The sequence below is a fragment of the Chelonoidis abingdonii genome, chromosome 2 (genome assembly GCF_003597395.2).
Source record: "Chelonoidis abingdonii isolate Lonesome George chromosome 2, CheloAbing_2.0, whole genome shotgun sequence".
NCBI lineage: Eukaryota > Metazoa > Chordata > Testudines > Testudinidae > Chelonoidis > Chelonoidis abingdonii.
The window spans coordinates 217,129,464-217,148,291 of record NC_133770.1 but is presented as its reverse complement, the minus strand read 5'-3'; the positions used below and the strand labels follow the sequence as shown (position 1 = coordinate 217,148,291).

General features: G+C 38.0%; 1 protein-coding gene across 1 annotated transcript in view; it reads right to left on the bottom strand.

The window, feature by feature from the left end:
* Positions 1-2,669: 2,669 nt before the first annotated feature.
* Positions 2,670-18,828, bottom strand: part of RBBP8 (RB binding protein 8, endonuclease) — a 67,953-nt gene continuing 51,794 nt past the window's right edge. The window contains 6 exon segments of the mRNA XM_032795810.2: positions 2,670-3,236; positions 6,568-6,709; positions 12,232-12,328; positions 15,025-15,094; positions 17,064-17,228; positions 18,048-18,159. Of these exon segments, the coding sequence (XP_032651701.1) occupies positions 3,130-3,236; positions 6,568-6,709; positions 12,232-12,328; positions 15,025-15,094; positions 17,064-17,228; positions 18,048-18,159 (693 nt within the window). The 3' untranslated portion in view covers positions 2,670-3,129.

Sequence of the window (18,828 nt, the reverse complement as noted above, 5' to 3'; positions counted from 1 at the left end):
ATTAGTGAGCAGTAAACAAGTATGGTTGTGAAGATACCATTTACTCCTGAGGCATTGGGAGCACAGGCCACTGGCTGCACAGAGGTGGGAGATCGCGGTACAGTTTCCCCTGACCCTGGGACCCAGATTTGGCAGTGAAGTTGCACCCAACCCTAACACAGCACAAAAACTGGGTCAGTCCCAGGAGTAACCATTATAGTGAAACAGCAGCAACTATATAAAAGCTTTGTCACAATATTTCATGGCTATAATGATCTGAGGAGGAACAACTAAACCAAGTAGTTCCAAAATAATTTAGTTTCAAGTTTTTGAAAGTTCACAATTTTCTAAAAGTATAAAAAAGTGTTACAAAAGCAACTTTATAGATGTAGGCAATAGTACTCAAATGGCAGGATTTAAAGCAGGTATAGCACACCCCAAATTTTGATGAAAATAAGAGAAAAACTAAAGCATACCCATTATGGCCTCTAAATACCAAATTAAAGCACTGCATATTTAGGATTTTATTATATATCTGCAAATACTGAGAAAGTAAAACTTCGTTAGAGTGCAATAATTTTTAAACGTTTCAGAAAATGAGCCTGTTTTTTTAAACTAAAGGCCCCTTTTACACTGCCAGGTAAGTGTAAAAAATTAGTATAAATGAGATTTGGGCCCAATAACTCTAGCACAACAGTTTGTCTCTTAATTTTTATAAACATGTTTTTACAGTTGTCTGGATATTTCAAGTTATTTATACTGCAACATTTCCAGGGCAGGGATGGTGTCTTCCTATTTATACATACAGTGGATACTACAATAGGTGTCTAATAAGGTCGTCTCTAATCATCCAAGAGCCCTTCTGAAACTAATTAGAAACATACCCCACACTTACAGCTTCTGATGCCAGGAACTGAAAGCATTTTGCCAACAAAAAAAATGTCTTCAACACTGCTCTGAGGTAGGTATTAACTTTCTTCTGTAAAATGGAGATAAGTGACATGTCCCAGGCATAACACAGTACACGCAAAATAGCTTTTCAATTGATAAAGATAGTTGTGATTAGGGGTCATAAATAAAAGCTGTTTTAGTAATTGTATTAAAAATATCATTGGCTTTATATTCTTTTGTTTTTGTTATTCACACAAGTTGGATAAAAGTCTTTTTGAGTGGCAGGAATATTCCCTTATAGTGCTGTATATAGGAGGTATTTCTAAACTAGAAAAATCTCTCACTTTGGCATTGTAGACATATTCCACTGAGGTTTAAATATTGCAGCTCTGTCATCTTAGCAATGTTTCACAATACTACATTCCACCTTTTAATTTAGTGTAGTACTGAGACAGCTGGACTATATGGTGAGGTATTGTCATAAACAGATAGTTAAGGGTTAATGTTTCTTTTACCTGTAAAGGGTTAACAAGCTCAGTGAACCTGACTGACACCTGACCAGAGGACCAATCGGGAGACAAGATACTTTCAAATCTTGGTGGAGGGAAGTCTTTGTTTTGTGCTTTTTGGGTTGTTCTTTGTTCTCTCTTGGGATTAAGAGGAGCCAGACATGCAACCAGTTTTCTCCAATCTTTCTGAATCAGTCTATCATGTTCTAAATAGTAAGTACTAGATAGGAGTCTTTATATTTGTTTCGTTGATTTGCAAATGTGTATTTGCTGGAAGGATATTTTATCTCTGTTTGCTGTAACTTATACTTAGGCTAGGGGGGAGGGAGTCCCTCTCGGTCTATGTAAAGCTGAAGACCTTGGTAAACATTTTTCCATCTTGATTTACAGAGATAATTTTTACTTTTTATTTCTTTAATTAAAAGCTTTTCTTTTTAAGAACCTGATTGATTTTGTCCTTGTGTAAGACCTAAGGGGACTGGGTCTGAACTCACCAGGGATTGGTGGGGGGAAAGGAAAAGGGAGGAAGGTGAATTTCTCTCTGTTTTAAGATTCAAGGAGTTTGAATCACAGTAATCTCTCAGGGTAACCCAGGGAGGGGAAAGTCTGGGAGGGGAAAGGTAGGGGAATGGTTTATTTCCCCTTGATTTAAGACCCAAGCGGTTTGGGTCTTGGTCTCCCCAGGGAAGGTTTTAGGGGGATAAGGAGTGCACCAGACATTGAAATCTCTGGTTGGTGGCAGCGCTATAAGATCTAAGCTAGGAATTAAGCTTAGAAGGGTACAGGCAGGTCCCCACTTTCTGGATGCTGACATTCAAAGTGGGAAAGAGACCTTGACAGGTATCAACTTGTGCACTTTGTTGTGTAACATAGAAATTTACAAGACTACATTAGAATGCATGTCTTAAGAGACCACTCAGTCTAGTGGATAGTGTTGAAGATCTTTAAGAGAAGTCTGGGCACAATACGTTCCAAATGGTATTGACTCTTCCCTCAATTCAGACATTCCTAGCAATAGGTGAGACACTAACTTTGGGTACTATGAAGGAAAGGTATACAGATGACACTGAATTAAAAAAAGATAGCCATATATGATAAGCTGGAGCAAAAAATTTTAAGATTCCAACTTAAACCACTGAAATTGTGAGGACATAAGTACCACTTTGGTATGCACCAGTGGGACAAGAAATTATGATTGGCGTTCTCTGCTGCAGAAAGTTTTGAGGTGATGAAATCATTAATAAATACTACTTTGTTTATTGCAATTAGATATATCACAATTATTACAAAAAAAGGGAAGGTGATAAATCCTTTAAGTTATCCAGTGCAAAATGCAAGCACCCCACCAGGTCCAGTCCTGCTCCCACTGAAATTTATAAGCAATGTTTAGACTTAGAATGAGCAGGTAGAACTCCACTGAGCTCAAAGAAGTCACACCCACCTCACTTAAAGTTTGGATATGGTCCAATGGGCATTTAGCTATTGACTTCAATGGGAGGAAACAGGAGCAGATCCACTGTCTTAAAGGTGCAAAATCAAGACAAGACATTAACACAAAATGAAACAAAGACACATTAAATAATAGTGTTTCCTGATAACATACTTCAGATTTTCAAATGAGCTTTCTAAGAGGGAAATGATTTACATATCTAATGAAATGATTTTATCATTTTGGAAAAATCTGCAGTATTTTTATTTCAAGTTTATATTAACTTTAAATATCTAATGACAGGAAACACTTTCCCCACATTTATGTGCTTTGTTGTTTCTGTTCTTTGCCTTTTGGAGAAAACATCACATTGTAAGGCTGCCTTCTTTTTGGACGGTGACAGGGTGCAAGATCCTCTTTAATATAGCCTTAAAAGAATAAGAATAAAATCAAGGTAAAGATTTCAAAACAATCTGGTTGAGAGATGGTACAGTATAAAAGCAAAAGTAAAATGCATTTAACAGACCACTAAGTTTTGCCTACCACAAAGATTTTTGTTTAAAGTATTTTTCATTTTTGGAAACTAATCTGACCCTGCCAGGGATCATTTAGAATGCCCTCAGCCAATGAAAACATCTATTAAAAATTAAACATTTAGTTATATTGATTTACAGTAGTTTCCTAATAGCTAATACAGATTGATTATACTGAAGGGCTACTGAGAAATCAGGCTGTCAAATGTTCAACTATTTTGCAACTCATTACACATTTCACTGTCCTCCCTAATAGAAGCTTTTATATTTTATTTTAGTAGGTTATTTCTGTAAGATATATAGAAACACTGCAAAAATATGAGTTATTTAACACAAGAAATCTGTTTCTGAAAATATTTGCCACATTCTAATTTATCAAAAGCACTCAATACAGCTTCTCTGGACACATGTATCATACTTAACATAACAAAGGCCTCTAAAAAAGGCGGCTATCTCTGCTTATTTTTGTGGATAAGTACAGGATTTATATTTGCCTTCATATTTGTCAACTTTGCTCTGTTCACAAGTACTAAATTCATTAAAATCAAGTTTACTGGTAGATTCCTTCTTTGCAACTGGTAAAATGCTTTGTGTGACACACAATTAAAATATACAAAATCACTTCAAGGGATTGCCAAGGACTAGACTTAACGTACCACCCATTTAAATAACAACATTCTGTTTTTGAATAACAATTTCAAATCTCACATTATATATAGTGTTCCATTTAGGGAATGCAGCAGTGACTTATGACTACTAATAGGATCAATGGTCTGAGCCCAAAGTTTGAAATTCCTTAGAACAACAGGTTCAAATTTCACTAAAATTGACTTAGCCCTTTATCCTTTTTAAGTAGCTTAATTAGCACTGCTGTTCATTGTTTGACAGTTTATTGCATAAGACCTTACACATCAAAACCTAAATTCCCTCTAAGCTGCGTGGCTGTGCAGAAGGCTATCAAGGGCCATGCAGGCGGGGAGAGACGCCTCTCCCCCGGCCCCAGCCTCGGAGCTGCTGTGGCCAGGGAAGAGACGCCGTTTCTCCGGCTCCAGGCTGCTGCAGCGAGAGAGGGCTGGGGAGAGCTGTCTCTCCCCATCACAGTTCTGGGGTAGCCTGCACCCCAAACCCCTCATCCCCGGTCCCACCCCAGAGCCTGTACCCCCAGCTGGAGCCCTCAGCCCCACGTACCTTAACCCTCTGTCCCAGCCTTGAGCTCCCTCCTGCACACGAAACCCCTCATCCATGGCCGCACCCCAGAGCCCACATCCCCAGCCAGAGCCCTTACCCCCTCACACTCCAACCCTATGCCCCAGTCCTGAGCCCCACCCCCATCACACATCACCTCCATATTAGTGGACATAACAAAATTCATTCTGCACATAAAAAATTAGAAGGAACATTGATCAAAACTCCATCTCTTCTGAGAGTGGGCTGAAGATCCCATAGCACTTTTTGACAAGGTATAGCCAGTCACTTAATTACACTTGTGGTTTAATGTTGAAAATATTCAAGCAAAGCTTAGTCAGTTAATTAGTCAAAGACAGAGTAGTACAATACGAAAAGGAGACATACATACTGACAATCAGTCTTGCAGCGTTCACCTTACACAGGTCTTTTTCAAATGTATGCGTTTTCGACTACCTATATTTATACTACAGTTGTTTCTCTGTACATCAGCCAAGATTCAACCCACCAGTCTGTACCAGTTTTTTGTCTTGTTTTTCTGTATTGTCTTCTACCTTCCTTATCTTTGTATTGGATACCACATTCCAGGTAGCAGGAGGTGCCTCCATGGCCTACTAACTGTATGAGAACACACTATGTGTACACATCTTGTCTCTGACAGGTTCTGTATTTGCCTGGACCAAGAGCAGAGTTGTGCTGTTGTAAAGCGTTATGGGATATACTTTTGTATGAGTGAACAGAACTCTAGGAAAAGCATAATACAATTGACAGTGGTATAGCTTAGCATAAACTATCCAATATTCATACATGATATAATGTATGATACATATAATACATATTAATGTCATGTGCAGTATGCATAATATATGTTGCCTAACATTCTACTTGGAAAACATGGGGATTCAACCAATTATCCCGGGTTAAGTTTTCCTGCAATCCACCTTAAAACCCTGGAGAACAGATAGCTCTGCGTACCTCTATAATTATGTTATAATTTATTAACATTTAGAATGTAGATGTACTGTTGTAATTAGATAAAGGGCTCAAAGAATGCATGAGGCTCTTAATTCAGAATTTCAGTCCCTTTGAAGATATAGATGCAACTCCTTACAAAATGTACATGTTTTAAAGCCATTACCCCATTCAAGGGAATGGTGGGATTGTTTGGTATAATCAAAGTGAAAATTCTAGCACATGAACATCTTGTCAAACAAGTCTTTCACCTACTTCATTGTTTTCCACTCAAAATATCTCAGTAGTTGAATCCACTCTAAAGGCAAGCTGCCTGCAAAATCTGGTTTTAAGGCTAGAGCATTTGAAACGTGAAATATTTTGAAGCACCATTACTCTAGAACAGCATAATAAAAAAATCCACACATTTTTAATCCAAACAGTAGATCCATGTGTTAGTAACTCATTATTGTGCCAACCTACAATGGCTTGTTTAAAGCTATTTATACAAAGAAACTATAATCTGTGTAAAGAAAAGTCTTAAGAGCAGTTTGTGTTTTTGCAATAAACCAGGATATATGCATAAGAAAGAACAAACCACAATGTTCAGAAGGCAATCACAGACAACTGTTGACAGTACAGCCATTTTATCATACATCCCCATTCATTGTGGCACCTAAGAGAGCTATGAAGACATATCAATTCATCTTGTTATTTGAGGCCTTAAGTAACATAATCAACCAGATTTTCACCACTGAAAATTCAGTTCAGGTCTAGCTCTAGGTTAGAAATAAATATGGTCTTAATTTAGTTCTGTGGGAATTCTTCCAATATCCTCCCACTCTATCCCAGTTCTTAGGACTTCTCTTCACAGTCCCCCTTCCTAATATCCCAGAAGCCACTGAACAAATGACAACATTTACTCAGGACCTTAGTAGCTGGTGGTCAAATGGAATTTGACAGAGCTGTGTAGGGAAATCTTTCATTATGAAATGAGCATCTTAGTGTTTTTAATACTTCAGTTTTCTCAGCATCAAGTTTAAAAACAAAAACATACAAACTTTCTAACACAACAATTTTATATACTCACCTCTTTCCACACATGTTTGAGTGGAAGGAAATCCAACCTCCCAGAAGTTTTCTGGTGTACAAGGAGGAATGTAGCGGAATCTATGTCTTGAACAAGCAGCTAGCTTCTTTTCTCTCTCCCCTTCTGGAATATCTGCATAATACTAAAAACAGAAATTGGAAAATATGTAATAGGTCATAAAAATGAACAATGATATATAAGAGGCAATTACATTACTTGTATCGCTACTGATTATTGTGCTTAAATACATACACATTGGTGAGACTAGCCAAAATTACAGATTTAGGTTTGCATGTCCCTGACCTCAAGTGTTAGTTTGTTAAACTTGACTTATTACATATTTTATCCTTATTACTATAACTTTAAAAATGCACCCTAAACTAGCAACTATGTTAGTTCTATACATTTTAATATGAAACAAAACAAACAAAACAAAAACACATGTGTAACTATTCGTGTGTAAAATTAAGCATGTACATAAGCCTCTGCAGAATTGGGGCTTAAAACAGTTTGGAATACAGACATAGATCAATAGAAGAATCAAAGTTAAACAATAAAAGTAGTAACATTCAGATTAAGATAATTGCATTTTCAGGTATTAATGAAACACAAATAGTTCATGAGCCAGATTCTCTGTTGCAAACACAAGACACAAATTAGAGCAGCTAAGAAGCTGCTCTAACCTATGCCCGCGAACTATGATCCCTGATGCAACTATCTGGAGCACACAGTGATCTGGTTTCCTCTTCTCCCCTCCCCAGCAACTGTGCTATGGGCTGCAGGGGGAGAGAGACATAGCAGTTAGTTCTATGCCAGCTGGAAATTCCCCACTCACAGGGAGAATCCCATGCAGGAGAATTATGGTGACTCTCTATATTCCATTTGTGCTACCTGAACAACTCAAATGAATTAGATCAGGGTGAAAATCTGCCCTACATACACTGAACCAAATTCTGCCTTCATTAACACTAGTGCAATGTCACTGACTTCAGAAAGAACACAAGATATTCCAGTAAACCGTGAGTAATACAATAGTTAAAAATAACTTTTTTAAGCATCTGGTTTACATGGTTCAGTCATTTATTAGAGTGGCTCTAATGTGCATCATGAAAGGGAATAATTTTCATCCTTCTTCTAGCATTATAGACCGTGCTTCTGGCCAAAAGCTCCTGTTAATGCCAGCCTGCAATTCAGACATTATGAAGTACTGCAGTATTTATGCATCCAGCACTGTCTTTCCAAAGCTTGAATATATGATTTAATTCAATTAGCAATCCAGCAGTCTTATGCTATCCAAACTTTTATAGTTGGAGCTCATCAAAAGAGTAAGTAATCTTGCCAAAATACTACAATGGTATGACCAGAAGAGAGAAAATCAAGTTAAAATCTTAGTCCAGCCAGGCAGAAAGTAATCTCAAGTAAGAGACAGGAAAGAAATGGAATGCTCATCCAGTATAGAATTGCTTTTATTAACAGGATGCCCCAAAGTTTGGTTTTGTTTTCCCATCTCCATCTAGTGCTAGTAAGATGCCACACAAGAGCTGCCTACTGGGAATGCTAAAGAATACTTGCAAACTAATTCTCTCAATAGTTGTTGGACAAACATAAAACAGTCAAAAACCAAAAGAGAAAGGATATCAGTAGTGATGACGGTGTGGACAGCAAAACAACCAGAGCGCTGAGAGAGGGCTATTAATGAGAGACGACATACAGTAAGATGAAGAGATGACTGATTGTACTGTTTCTGTAGTACGGGGTAAGTGCAGGCCTGCCTAAGACTGAGGTACTTTAATATAAAGTATTATATAAGATATAAAAGTTTGAGTTGGTGTAATCCAGCATCAATCTGACAGCAGAACAAAATCTGTTCTAAATGTCATAGTTAGTACATATTCTCATCATCTGGTGGCATGCAGGCTCTCTGGGTCATCAAAGAAGCAAGAGGTCTTAAAGAGATTCAGTTCTTTAATAGGCTGTACCAAGATGGTCAGAGTTTCCCCTTTCTATCCTGCAAGACTCCTGGTTTACAGGTTACACAGAAGAGCTAGATCTGCAGCCATGATTAATTTAAAATAATTTTTTGCTTTTAACAGAGGTTTTGGTAGAAAGTCTGCCAAGAGAGAAATCCTAAGCACTTAAACATCAGGAATCTACCTGTGTTTTAATCGCTCTACTGATGCAAAAATGTTTGCACCTCTCTTTTATATCCCGCCAAGATGTCTTATAGGTGCTATAAAACTGGTTTTGTTAACTTGTATAACTGTATGAAATTAGACATTGCTCATGTCCATTTGGAAAACACATTGACATACTTTGAAACTAAAGTACTATGCTTAGAAAGCTAGATTAAAATTTCTTCCCCACCACACAAATCCACAAAAGAAGTTTAGCAGTATGTGTTTGAGATTATAGATAGACTGATGAAAGCAGAACAGCGAACAGGTAATGACTATTTTGTACAGTCAGATTTCAGTGGCCAATGTTAGAAAACATATCAGAATAACTTTTTTTTTTTAAAGCAGCCAACTAAATTAACAAGAGATATTGTACGTCTGTTCAAAAAGAAAATCCATATCAGCCAATCAGATTAATGATAGCTAAATATTCCTTAAGGATAATTAGAAATAGGTCTAAATCCTAAACTGTCCTAAAACAGTTTATTAGGAATTTTAAAACAGTATATCAAAAACCTAATTTTTCTCTATCAGGCTTCTTGTAAGCAAATTTTAGGCCTAAACTTCTAAATTGTCTGAACTGCTGGGGAATGGAGTGAACTGGGATTAAAACAATTTAAAAGCTACAGTACTATTTTCTGTGGAAATTGAAAAACAAATAATCAACAGTAACAAAATGAATTGTCATTGTTTTGAAAGAACCAGAAAGTAAGGCTTTTAAATTTTAGCTCCATTAGAACACTGGGGACAGGGGTGAATATTTGCTGAACAGCAGAAGAAAACATTGACAGAAGCTTCTAAAGTGGCAGTGTAGCTAAAGGATAGGAAAAAAAAGTATAAACAAGCAGCCAGTGTCCTATTAAAGATGCCATTTCAAACCCAAAATATGTATTTTCATTAAAAATTGGGTATAAAGTCATCATGACTGAGAATGCAGTATCATCAGGGAAAAATATAATAGGGAGTTACCACTAACTTGCAAAAATTCTGTTTGGGAGCAGTCTTGTTGGAGTAGCTCTTATAGATATCTACATACTGAGTAAAAATGAGAGTCAAAATCTGATGTTAACATATATTGTAGTGTTAGGTGCCAGAACCGGATATGGAAGTGGCTTCTCATCTAATGAGGACTATGTTTTCAATATTGATTCTCTTTTGGAATTGTGAATGGACCAGGTACACAGACCTATGCAGACAATTAACCAAGTGGCAGTTTTCAGTTAAGAATTTTTTCAAATCCAGTCATTCTAATGCAGTGTTATTGCCAAGTATCACATACAATCTTGGATGGTTTATGCTAAAAATAAATAAATAAATAAATAACTCTTTCCTAAAAAAAAAAAAAAAAAAAATTAGAATAAAAACAGAATTTGAATGCTTGTACATTACGAAATAAAGTCTCCAAATGTTTCCACAATGTTACTTGCCAAAATATAATGAGAACTGGGTTCGTTGAGAGGAAAAGTCCCGTAGCATGCAGAGACAGGAAATTAAAATTGTTAATGCATGGCTCTTGGCACAAGAAACAGAATAGAGCTGCTTTTTTTTTAATGCTCTGTTTTCATTCAAACTCTCTAGATTTCACATATTTTGGAACGGAGAATTTACTTTTACAGTCAGCTGTAAATAAAACTATTTCCATTAAAACCGCATTTTAGTGAAGGTTTTATCAAAGCGATTTTTCATGAACTTGTTTTGTTCAAGAACATACTAATAAGCTGCATTACTCAGCTGGAGAAATTTAGCTATCAGTTGGACAGAATGGATGTTAAGAAAAATATTGGTTCTAAATAAGAGTGGAAATTAAGCAATAAAACTCAACAGGAACTCTTATTAGCTCATTAATCTACACCTCAGACATGTTGTGAAGTATGAAATTGTAGCTCAATATCTCCAGCAGATTGAAAAGTATATTAATGACCAAATGAAGCACAATCTATTATACACATAAAATAAGAGTAACACATATATAATGTGCCTGAAAGCATTTCAATTACTTGAAAGGGAAAAAAAGAAATGTAAAAATGTCTTTACAACTTTTTTCTCTACCATTTACATTAGTGGTTTGCAAACTTTTCCAGTGCCTCCCTCTTCCCCTTATCATTAACGGAATCTGTCCACGCCCCTCCCCCCTTCCATTACTGCACAGCCAAGGCTTCCTTAGCAGCGGAGCTTGGGCTGAAGACAGGGTGGGGGTGGAACTGAGGATAGTGAAGGAGCTGGGGCTAGAGGCAGAGCTGATCTGGAGGTGGAGAGGGAATGAGGGCAGAGCTGGGATGGGGGCAGATCAAGGTGCAGAGTGGGACTGGAGGCAGAGCAAAACTGGAGGCTGAACAGGGTTGGGGGCAGAGTGGGGCGGGAAGTGTGGTGTTCCTCCTTGTCTCCCTTGGGAGCTAGCCTGGGCCCTGCCACACGATCTCCTGAACATTACTCTGTTCCAACGGGGGGGGGGAGGGCATGCCCCACAGTTTGGGGACCACTGCCTTACATTCTACTTTACTTTACACTTGTTGCTTAATCTAAAAAATTGGTGAGTTATACAATGTAACATGTATAAGTTTTGGGGACTGCAGATATGTACCAGATATCACTAAGAGTCAGACTGCTGCTCTGACAGTCAATGTGCAAAACTACTGTAACAGTCAGTACTGACAAATCACGTTTTTAAGAGGATGACAAGCAGTTGCGATGGGCTAAATTTTCAATCTGGTTTATAAAGGTACCCGAAATTTTGACAGGCAAGTTTTGTACGCATTCGTATATATACACGCATGTGCAATTTTATTTGAATACCTGTTCCAGTATATACGTTCAGAAAGAAAAAACAAAACATGAATATACCATGAAGTGCAGCTTAACATTACAATTCTGTCTTGGACCCAATTCTGGATATCTCAGCTTTAGGAGAAGTAGTGCTATCACTCTCTTGCTGAGATACTGGTGGATCAACCATTCAGTGGTTCTCAAACTTTTGTATTGGTGACCCCTTTCACACAGCAAGCCTCTGAGTGTGACCCCCCACCCCTTAGAAATTAAAAACATATCTTTGATATTTAACATTATAATAAATGCTGGAAGTGGAGTGGAGTTTGGGGGTGGAGACTGACAGCTTGCGACCCCCTGAGGGGTCACAGCTCCCAGTTTGAGAATCCCTGGGGTAGTTGATTTATTTTTTGTTAATTGAGGCCTCACTGACATGAGGATTTGCAATGCCTACTCCTTTTAGTAGATACAGGAAAGGTAAGTAAGTAAATGCCAATGCTATCATTCCAAGATGTTGTTTTATCTAATTATTTTCCATTATTACAGTACCTAATTTTTATTATGGATCTCTACCGTGGCCAACAGCTTTAGTACAACTGACTTCTTTGCCACTTGATTTACCAGTACTCACGCTTCTATGTTGTTAATTTGAAAAGCATTTCAGGCCTCTGGTACCAAGCAAGTGAAAATAATGCAAGACTGACCAAAACTTAAGAGTTTTACTTACTATTTCACATTCCTTACAGGTATGGCCCAGCAATTTTCTTCTCTCTTCTCTCTTCCGAACAACCTCAATATGAGGAAAACCTAACCCAGCATTTTTTCTGGAAAGCAAAAGGAAAAGTTACTAGGGGCATGTCTACACTACTCTGCAGTGCAGGCTACAGGGTTTGCTAATTGCAGAGTGCACCAAATTCTGTGCTCTAACTGCCCCCATTCAACTCTTTCAAACAGGACTATGTTAATGCAAACCAGGCACCTTTTACTTTATGTCAGCAGCATCCACATGGGGCAGTTTGAGTGCAACGGTCTGGTGCACTCTGTGATTCACCCATCATAGTCTGCACTGTCGTGCAGTGCAGACATAGCCTAGGTTTTCATTTGATAATGTATTTCTTTGGGAAGTTGAAGTGTTTATTAACCCAATGAAGCAGACAGCAGCAAGGAAATAATAGCATTTCACTGGGACAATTTAACAGATTATCTGAAAAAACCTCAGCTTCCTGACAACTGGCATATAAAAAGCTATCTTTCACATCAGAACATAAAGGAATAATCTGTAGTCAAAAGAAGTTGGTGTTTGTTTTTTTAAAGTAAGTTGTCTTACATATATCTATGCTCCTCTGTGAAAGTGGAGCTGCTGACCATCTCATCTCTACTTAATCTTGAATTGTATTAATTTATCGCCTGCCCCACTTAAGGTTTTAGGTTTTTTTAGTAAATGCTTCATGAATGCCATGACGTTTCTACCTGTTTGCTCCAACTGTATGGGATTTTTCAGCTTTGCATTTTCTTTTTAGCAAGACACAATGTCAGTCTCTTTCCTTTGCAAAGTCAAAACAGGCTGGGTATAGAATAGTTGTGTGAGCCAGCCAGTAAATCGAGTGCTTAATGGTATTATGAAATGAAAACTAAGAGGTTATGATGAAAACAGGAGACGAATGGCAAAAGCACTAAGATATATAGAGGTCTGTTAAATGTTTCTTATTTAATGTCCACAGGAATTTTAAAAAGCTTGATATAAAACAAAAAGATCGAGACAATGAAAAAACCCTTATTTATAAGAAATCTGTATGTTCTTAGGCCTGGGAGAAGAATTCATAGATTCAGACACTGTAGGACTGGACGGGACCTCGAGAGATCAGCGAGTCCAGTCCCCTGCCCTCATGGCAGGACCAAATACTGTCTAGACCATTCCACATAGACATTTATCTAACCTACTCTTAATTCCACAACCTCCCTAGGCAATTTATTCCAGTGTTTAACCACCCTGACAGTTATGAACTTTTTCCTAATGTCCAACCCTAAACCTCCCTTGCTGCAGTTTAAGCCCATTGCTTCTTGTTCTATCCTTAGAGGTTAAGGTGAACAAGTTTTCTCCCTCCTCCTGATGACACCCTTTTAGATACCTGAAAACTGCTATCATGTCCCCTCTCAGTCTTCTCTTTTCCAAACTAAACAAACCCAATTCTTTCAGCCTTCCTTCATAGGTCATGTTCTCAAGACCTTTACATCATTCTTGTTGTTCTTTCTCTGGACCCTTCCAACTCTTTCTTGAAGATGTTGCCAGAACTGGACACAATACTCCAGCTGAGGGCCTAACCAGTGCAGAGCATAGAACGGAAGATGACTTCTCGTGTCTTGTTCACAACACCCATTAATGCATCCCAGAATCACGTTTGCTTTTTTTTGCAACAGCATCACCACTGTGACTCAATATTAGCTGTGGTCCACTATAACCCAGATACCTTTTCTGCCGTACTCCTTCCTAGATAGTCTCTTCCCATTCTGATGTTGTAAAACTGATCATTCCTTCCTAAGTGGAAAACTTTGCATTTGTCTTTATTAAACTTCATCCGGTTTACCGCAGACCATTTCTCCCATTTGTCCAGGAATACATTAGCCAGCGACTCGAGGAAGTAGAAATAGGAGCAGCCAAAGTAGGGACTTTTTTCAGGTTTGGACATTCCTGTAAGAAGTTCTCTGACTTTCTCTTAGGGTGACCAGAGAGCAAGCATGAAAAATAAGGATGGGGTGAGGGGTAATAGGAGCCTACACAAGAAAAAGACCCCAAAATCGGGACATCTGGTCACCATACTTTCTCTTCCTTGGGCAGAAAGCCTGTTTACGCCAACTCTACCCGCCCTCCAGTCTCTTCCCCACAGCTTCACTCCATACCTGCCCCTCCTTCCCTTCTTCTCCCCTGCCCTGTCCCCCCTTGCTCTCTTTCCCTTTTCTTTCCATTTAGCTGATCCGTTCCTAAATACCACTCCCTGCCCCACCAGTCATGGAACATACCTGATGTTTGCTACCATCACATTGTTTATTCTCTTCATATGTTATATCTCTTCTCCCACCCTGTGCCTGTCTTGTCCATTTAGATTGTGAACATTGTGGGGCAGGAACCATCTACTACTCTATATATACTACTCTAATGGGGCCCCATTCTTAGCTGGCCCTTAGGCACTACCATAATAAGCATGATAATACATAACTTGAGCTACTATGTGTTTTGGAAAAACATCACAGATTACAGAAGCATACTTTTAGTAAAAGAGTAACATTTCCTTCTCTTTATTAAAAAGTGACAAGCATTCCTCTCTTCCAACGTTCTGTAGTTTCTCTTTCCGATTCATCTTCCTTTTCTGTAGTAATAACCAGAATTCATATAGAGATTTTCCAGTTGTACACCTTCAGCTTCTTTGTATGGAATGATTTCGCAGTTTTATTTTATGAAAAGATAAGGTCTCGTCAGAGGGGAAACCCTAATCCTCTTACATTAATAAAAATGTTGCATTACCTTTCATCACTTTTAAAATATGGCTCCACAAAAGCTTTCTGCTTGGTTTTATCTTGTTTATTCTCATGCTCTGTAAATAAATAAAAACATGCCATAAGTCTGTTAATGAACTTGCCTAGGCAGAATGACCATAAAATGATTGAAAGAGATATACTGCATAAATTGCAACAGTGTTCATTTTAAAAATTTAGCATAAAATTATTTTAGTTAACCATTATCTACCTGAACAAAACCATATGCAGATTTCTCAATTTTAATATTTCACAATTATCTAATTGTCCTCTAATGTGCTGAATGAGATCAAGCTTCATGAAATACACGATCAGCTTTGAGGCAACAGATACAGTGCAGTAAGGGAAGCATGAAATGGGGTGAGCAAGAGAATTGAAATGGTGTGTGAGTGAAAAGTAAAGAGATAATAGTGGGAGATGTAAAGTGGAATGAGGAAGAGTAGGGAAAGGAGAGCACAAAGAAGAGAGAGGTTGCTTGGATGCAAAATATTCAAATAGTCTTAGAAAGAGCTCCTTGAAAAAAGAATTACCTCTCCCCTCATTAAATTGAGTTAGTAACTGCAACCAAATCAACCCACTAACACCAAGAATCGGGGATTCCTAGAACAGACATCCTACTGTATAGCCCCATATGTTAACTTCTGTGATACTTCCCTGCTTCTGTATGAATGCTAAATAAGTCACTTAATGCAGCAGCTTTTAAATGGCTCTCTATTCTCTTAAAATTCTGGAATCCTGAATGAATTCCTTTAAGTTCTGATAAACAGAATAATCACTTATTTGGCATATTTCTGATTCTAATGGGATTGTCCCACAATTAAGATGATTCTCCTTTAGTTTGACCAATCTCATTACAGTAACTCCTCACTTAAAGTCATCCCAGTTAATGTTGGTTTGTTCTTACATTGCTGATCAATTAGAGAACATGCTCATTTAAAGGTGCACAATGCTTCCTTATGTTGTTGTTTGGCAGCCGCCTTGCTTTGTTCATTGCTTGCAGAAAGAGCAGACTGTTGGAGCCAATTGGTGGGGGCTTGGAACTAGGGTAGACTGGCAGCCCCCCATCAGCTCCCTGCTCCCAAAAGTTCCCTGTGCGGCAGCCGCCCAGCAGGCTATCAATTGCCTGACAGTTCAGCTGTCCCTCCCCGCACTGCCGTGTGCTGCTCCTGCCTTCTGCCTTGGAGATCCTCCTGGGAGCAGGGGGAAGAGGGGTGCTAATGTCAGGGTGTTTCCCCTCCCCTTACCCTATCTCCATAGAGCGGGGAGGGAGGGTACGACAGGGCTCAGGACAGAGGGAGCTTGCTGGCAGCGGCAGCTGTCTCAACTTGCTGAACTACTTAAAAAGACAATGTACTTAGAGTGGGCTTAGCCTATTTAAAGGGGCAATGCACATCTCTCTGCCATGCTGTATCCCCGCCCTCCATTTGTGCTGCCTTGTAGAGTGTGAGGCTACATTAACAATGTGTTAACCTTTGAGGGCTCAGCCAAGTGCATCATTTAGCAATAAGGCATTCCCTGGGAAATATCCCACCCTCTTCCACTCTCTGACTTCCCCACCTCAACCATGCTTCACAATCATCATTGCTGTGCATGCACAGTATATCAGCGGTTCTCAAACTTTTTTCTACTGGTGACCCCTTTCACATAGCAAGCCTCTAAGTCTGATCCCCTCTTACAAATTAAAAACATGTTTTTATATATTTAACACCATTATAAATGCTGGAGGCAGAGCGGGGTTTGGGGTAGAGGCCGACAGCTTGCAACCCCCCACCATGTAATAGCCTTGTGAACCCCTGAAGGGTCCCGACCCCCAGTTTGAGAACCCCTGATATATATAGTCTTTTGTCTAGCAAAATTTTTTTCCCTGGAATCTAGCCCCCACTATTTAAATGAATTCCTATAGGGAAACTGGATTTGCTTAACATCGTTTTGCTTAAAGTAGCATTTTTCAGGAATATAACTACAACATTAAGTGAGGAGTTACTGTAGTAACACTATAATTAAAGGAAAAACACATGTACTACTTACTCGTTAGTTTGCTTGCTGATGACACTTCCTCATTTTCTTCCTCAAGAGGATTTTCTTTTTCATCACATGCAGAAGGACTATCATCTTCTAAACAAGATTTATATTCTTCATATAGGGTCCGATCAAACATTTCTGCTAAGCTGTCATTCATTTTTCTTTCTCCCTCTATAAAAAAAGATCAGAACAAACGTCCAAATCAGTCTTTCAACAAAACATGTTTTTGGTGGAACATTAGTCAAAAGAACAGGGTTATACTATACTTTCAGCTCTTTCACTGACTCACTACAACAGCTTGGTCAACTCACTTAATTTCTGTGTGCCTGTTCTTCATCTTTTAAATATGGATTATGCTTTCTTACCTCAGAAAGATTTCTTGACTGATATAAGTGCATATATGCAAAGTGATTTCACAATAATAAATCCTCAACCTTAGCACTGTATGAATAGAGGTATTTTGTTGATAACTACTATTATGGAGTTATCCAAACACAAATATCTGCATTCTTTACTGGTGAATGATAATCCACCTCCATCCAACTTAGGCATTTTAAATAGTCAAATTGATTTATATATGACATGAAATAAAATATATCTACACATACACAATAACTGTATATATTTAGTATATTAAAATGAGATCTTTCTACAGATAAAGGAAGTTTGATAGGGTCAATAATGGGGTATTTTTTGTGTCATGACAGTACTTAAATATTTAACATGTTTATTTCAGGTTAGACAACAAGTACTATCTGAGGTATATTTAATTTGTTTATAGAGGTGTAGAAAGGAAACACAATCTCAGCCATAAACTATGAACCCTAGCCACGTCTTTGACCTCAATATAAAGTCTTCTATTGACTTCAACAGGAAATAGATTAAGCCATCACAATACACCTATAGTCTTTACTGCAATGCTACAAAACAAACTATACTGTATCATCAGCCAATTTTCAATCTATTTATGAAGAGGAGAAAAATACATACTTGGACTGCTTTCTCCTTTCTGCTCTTGAGTTTTCACTTTTAATAGCATGCTTTCACTAACATATGTATAGTCCATATCAGTCTCTCCTCCTACTCTTGATTGAGAGCCTTCCTGAATAAATGAAGTACAAAAATGGTAATCACACTTAAAAGTTACAACTAATTGACATATTTCAGTCTCATATCAGGTACCTGAAGTTCCTTTAAGATACAATTCAGACAAGTCTCCCAAAGAAATTTAACAAGTTCCCCACTAGCGGAGCTAAGAATCTACGGCAAAGTTTTTCACAGTTGTCTTCAGAGAGTAACATCTGCATGGCAGAGATACAGAAACTTCTTGTATAACCAGGCATTAGCAACTAGATTTGAAATTGGGGTAATCTGGCGAACATCACTAGTCACTGAGATCACATTCTACAGGTCCCTTCTGTAAAGTTTTATGAAAGAAAAATTTATTTATGGATGTATAAAGCAATTCATCAAACTGTTAAATCTCATGGAAAATATCCCTGCAATTACATGAAGAACCAATAAATTTGCAAACAAATTAACCTTTTAAGACAAGCAAGAATGACAAAAACAATTACCATTCAGGAAAACACTCAACAAAGCCATGCTTCCTTACTGACTGTGTCAGTGATCCAAATAAAGTTAATAAAGCCAAGTCTTGTAAGTCTCCAACTATTTACAACAGAGTTCACAGTGAACACTTACAGAAGACAAGTTGTGTAATTAAGAACATTCTTTAATTTTTTTACAAAACATTTTAGTAATGACTGTT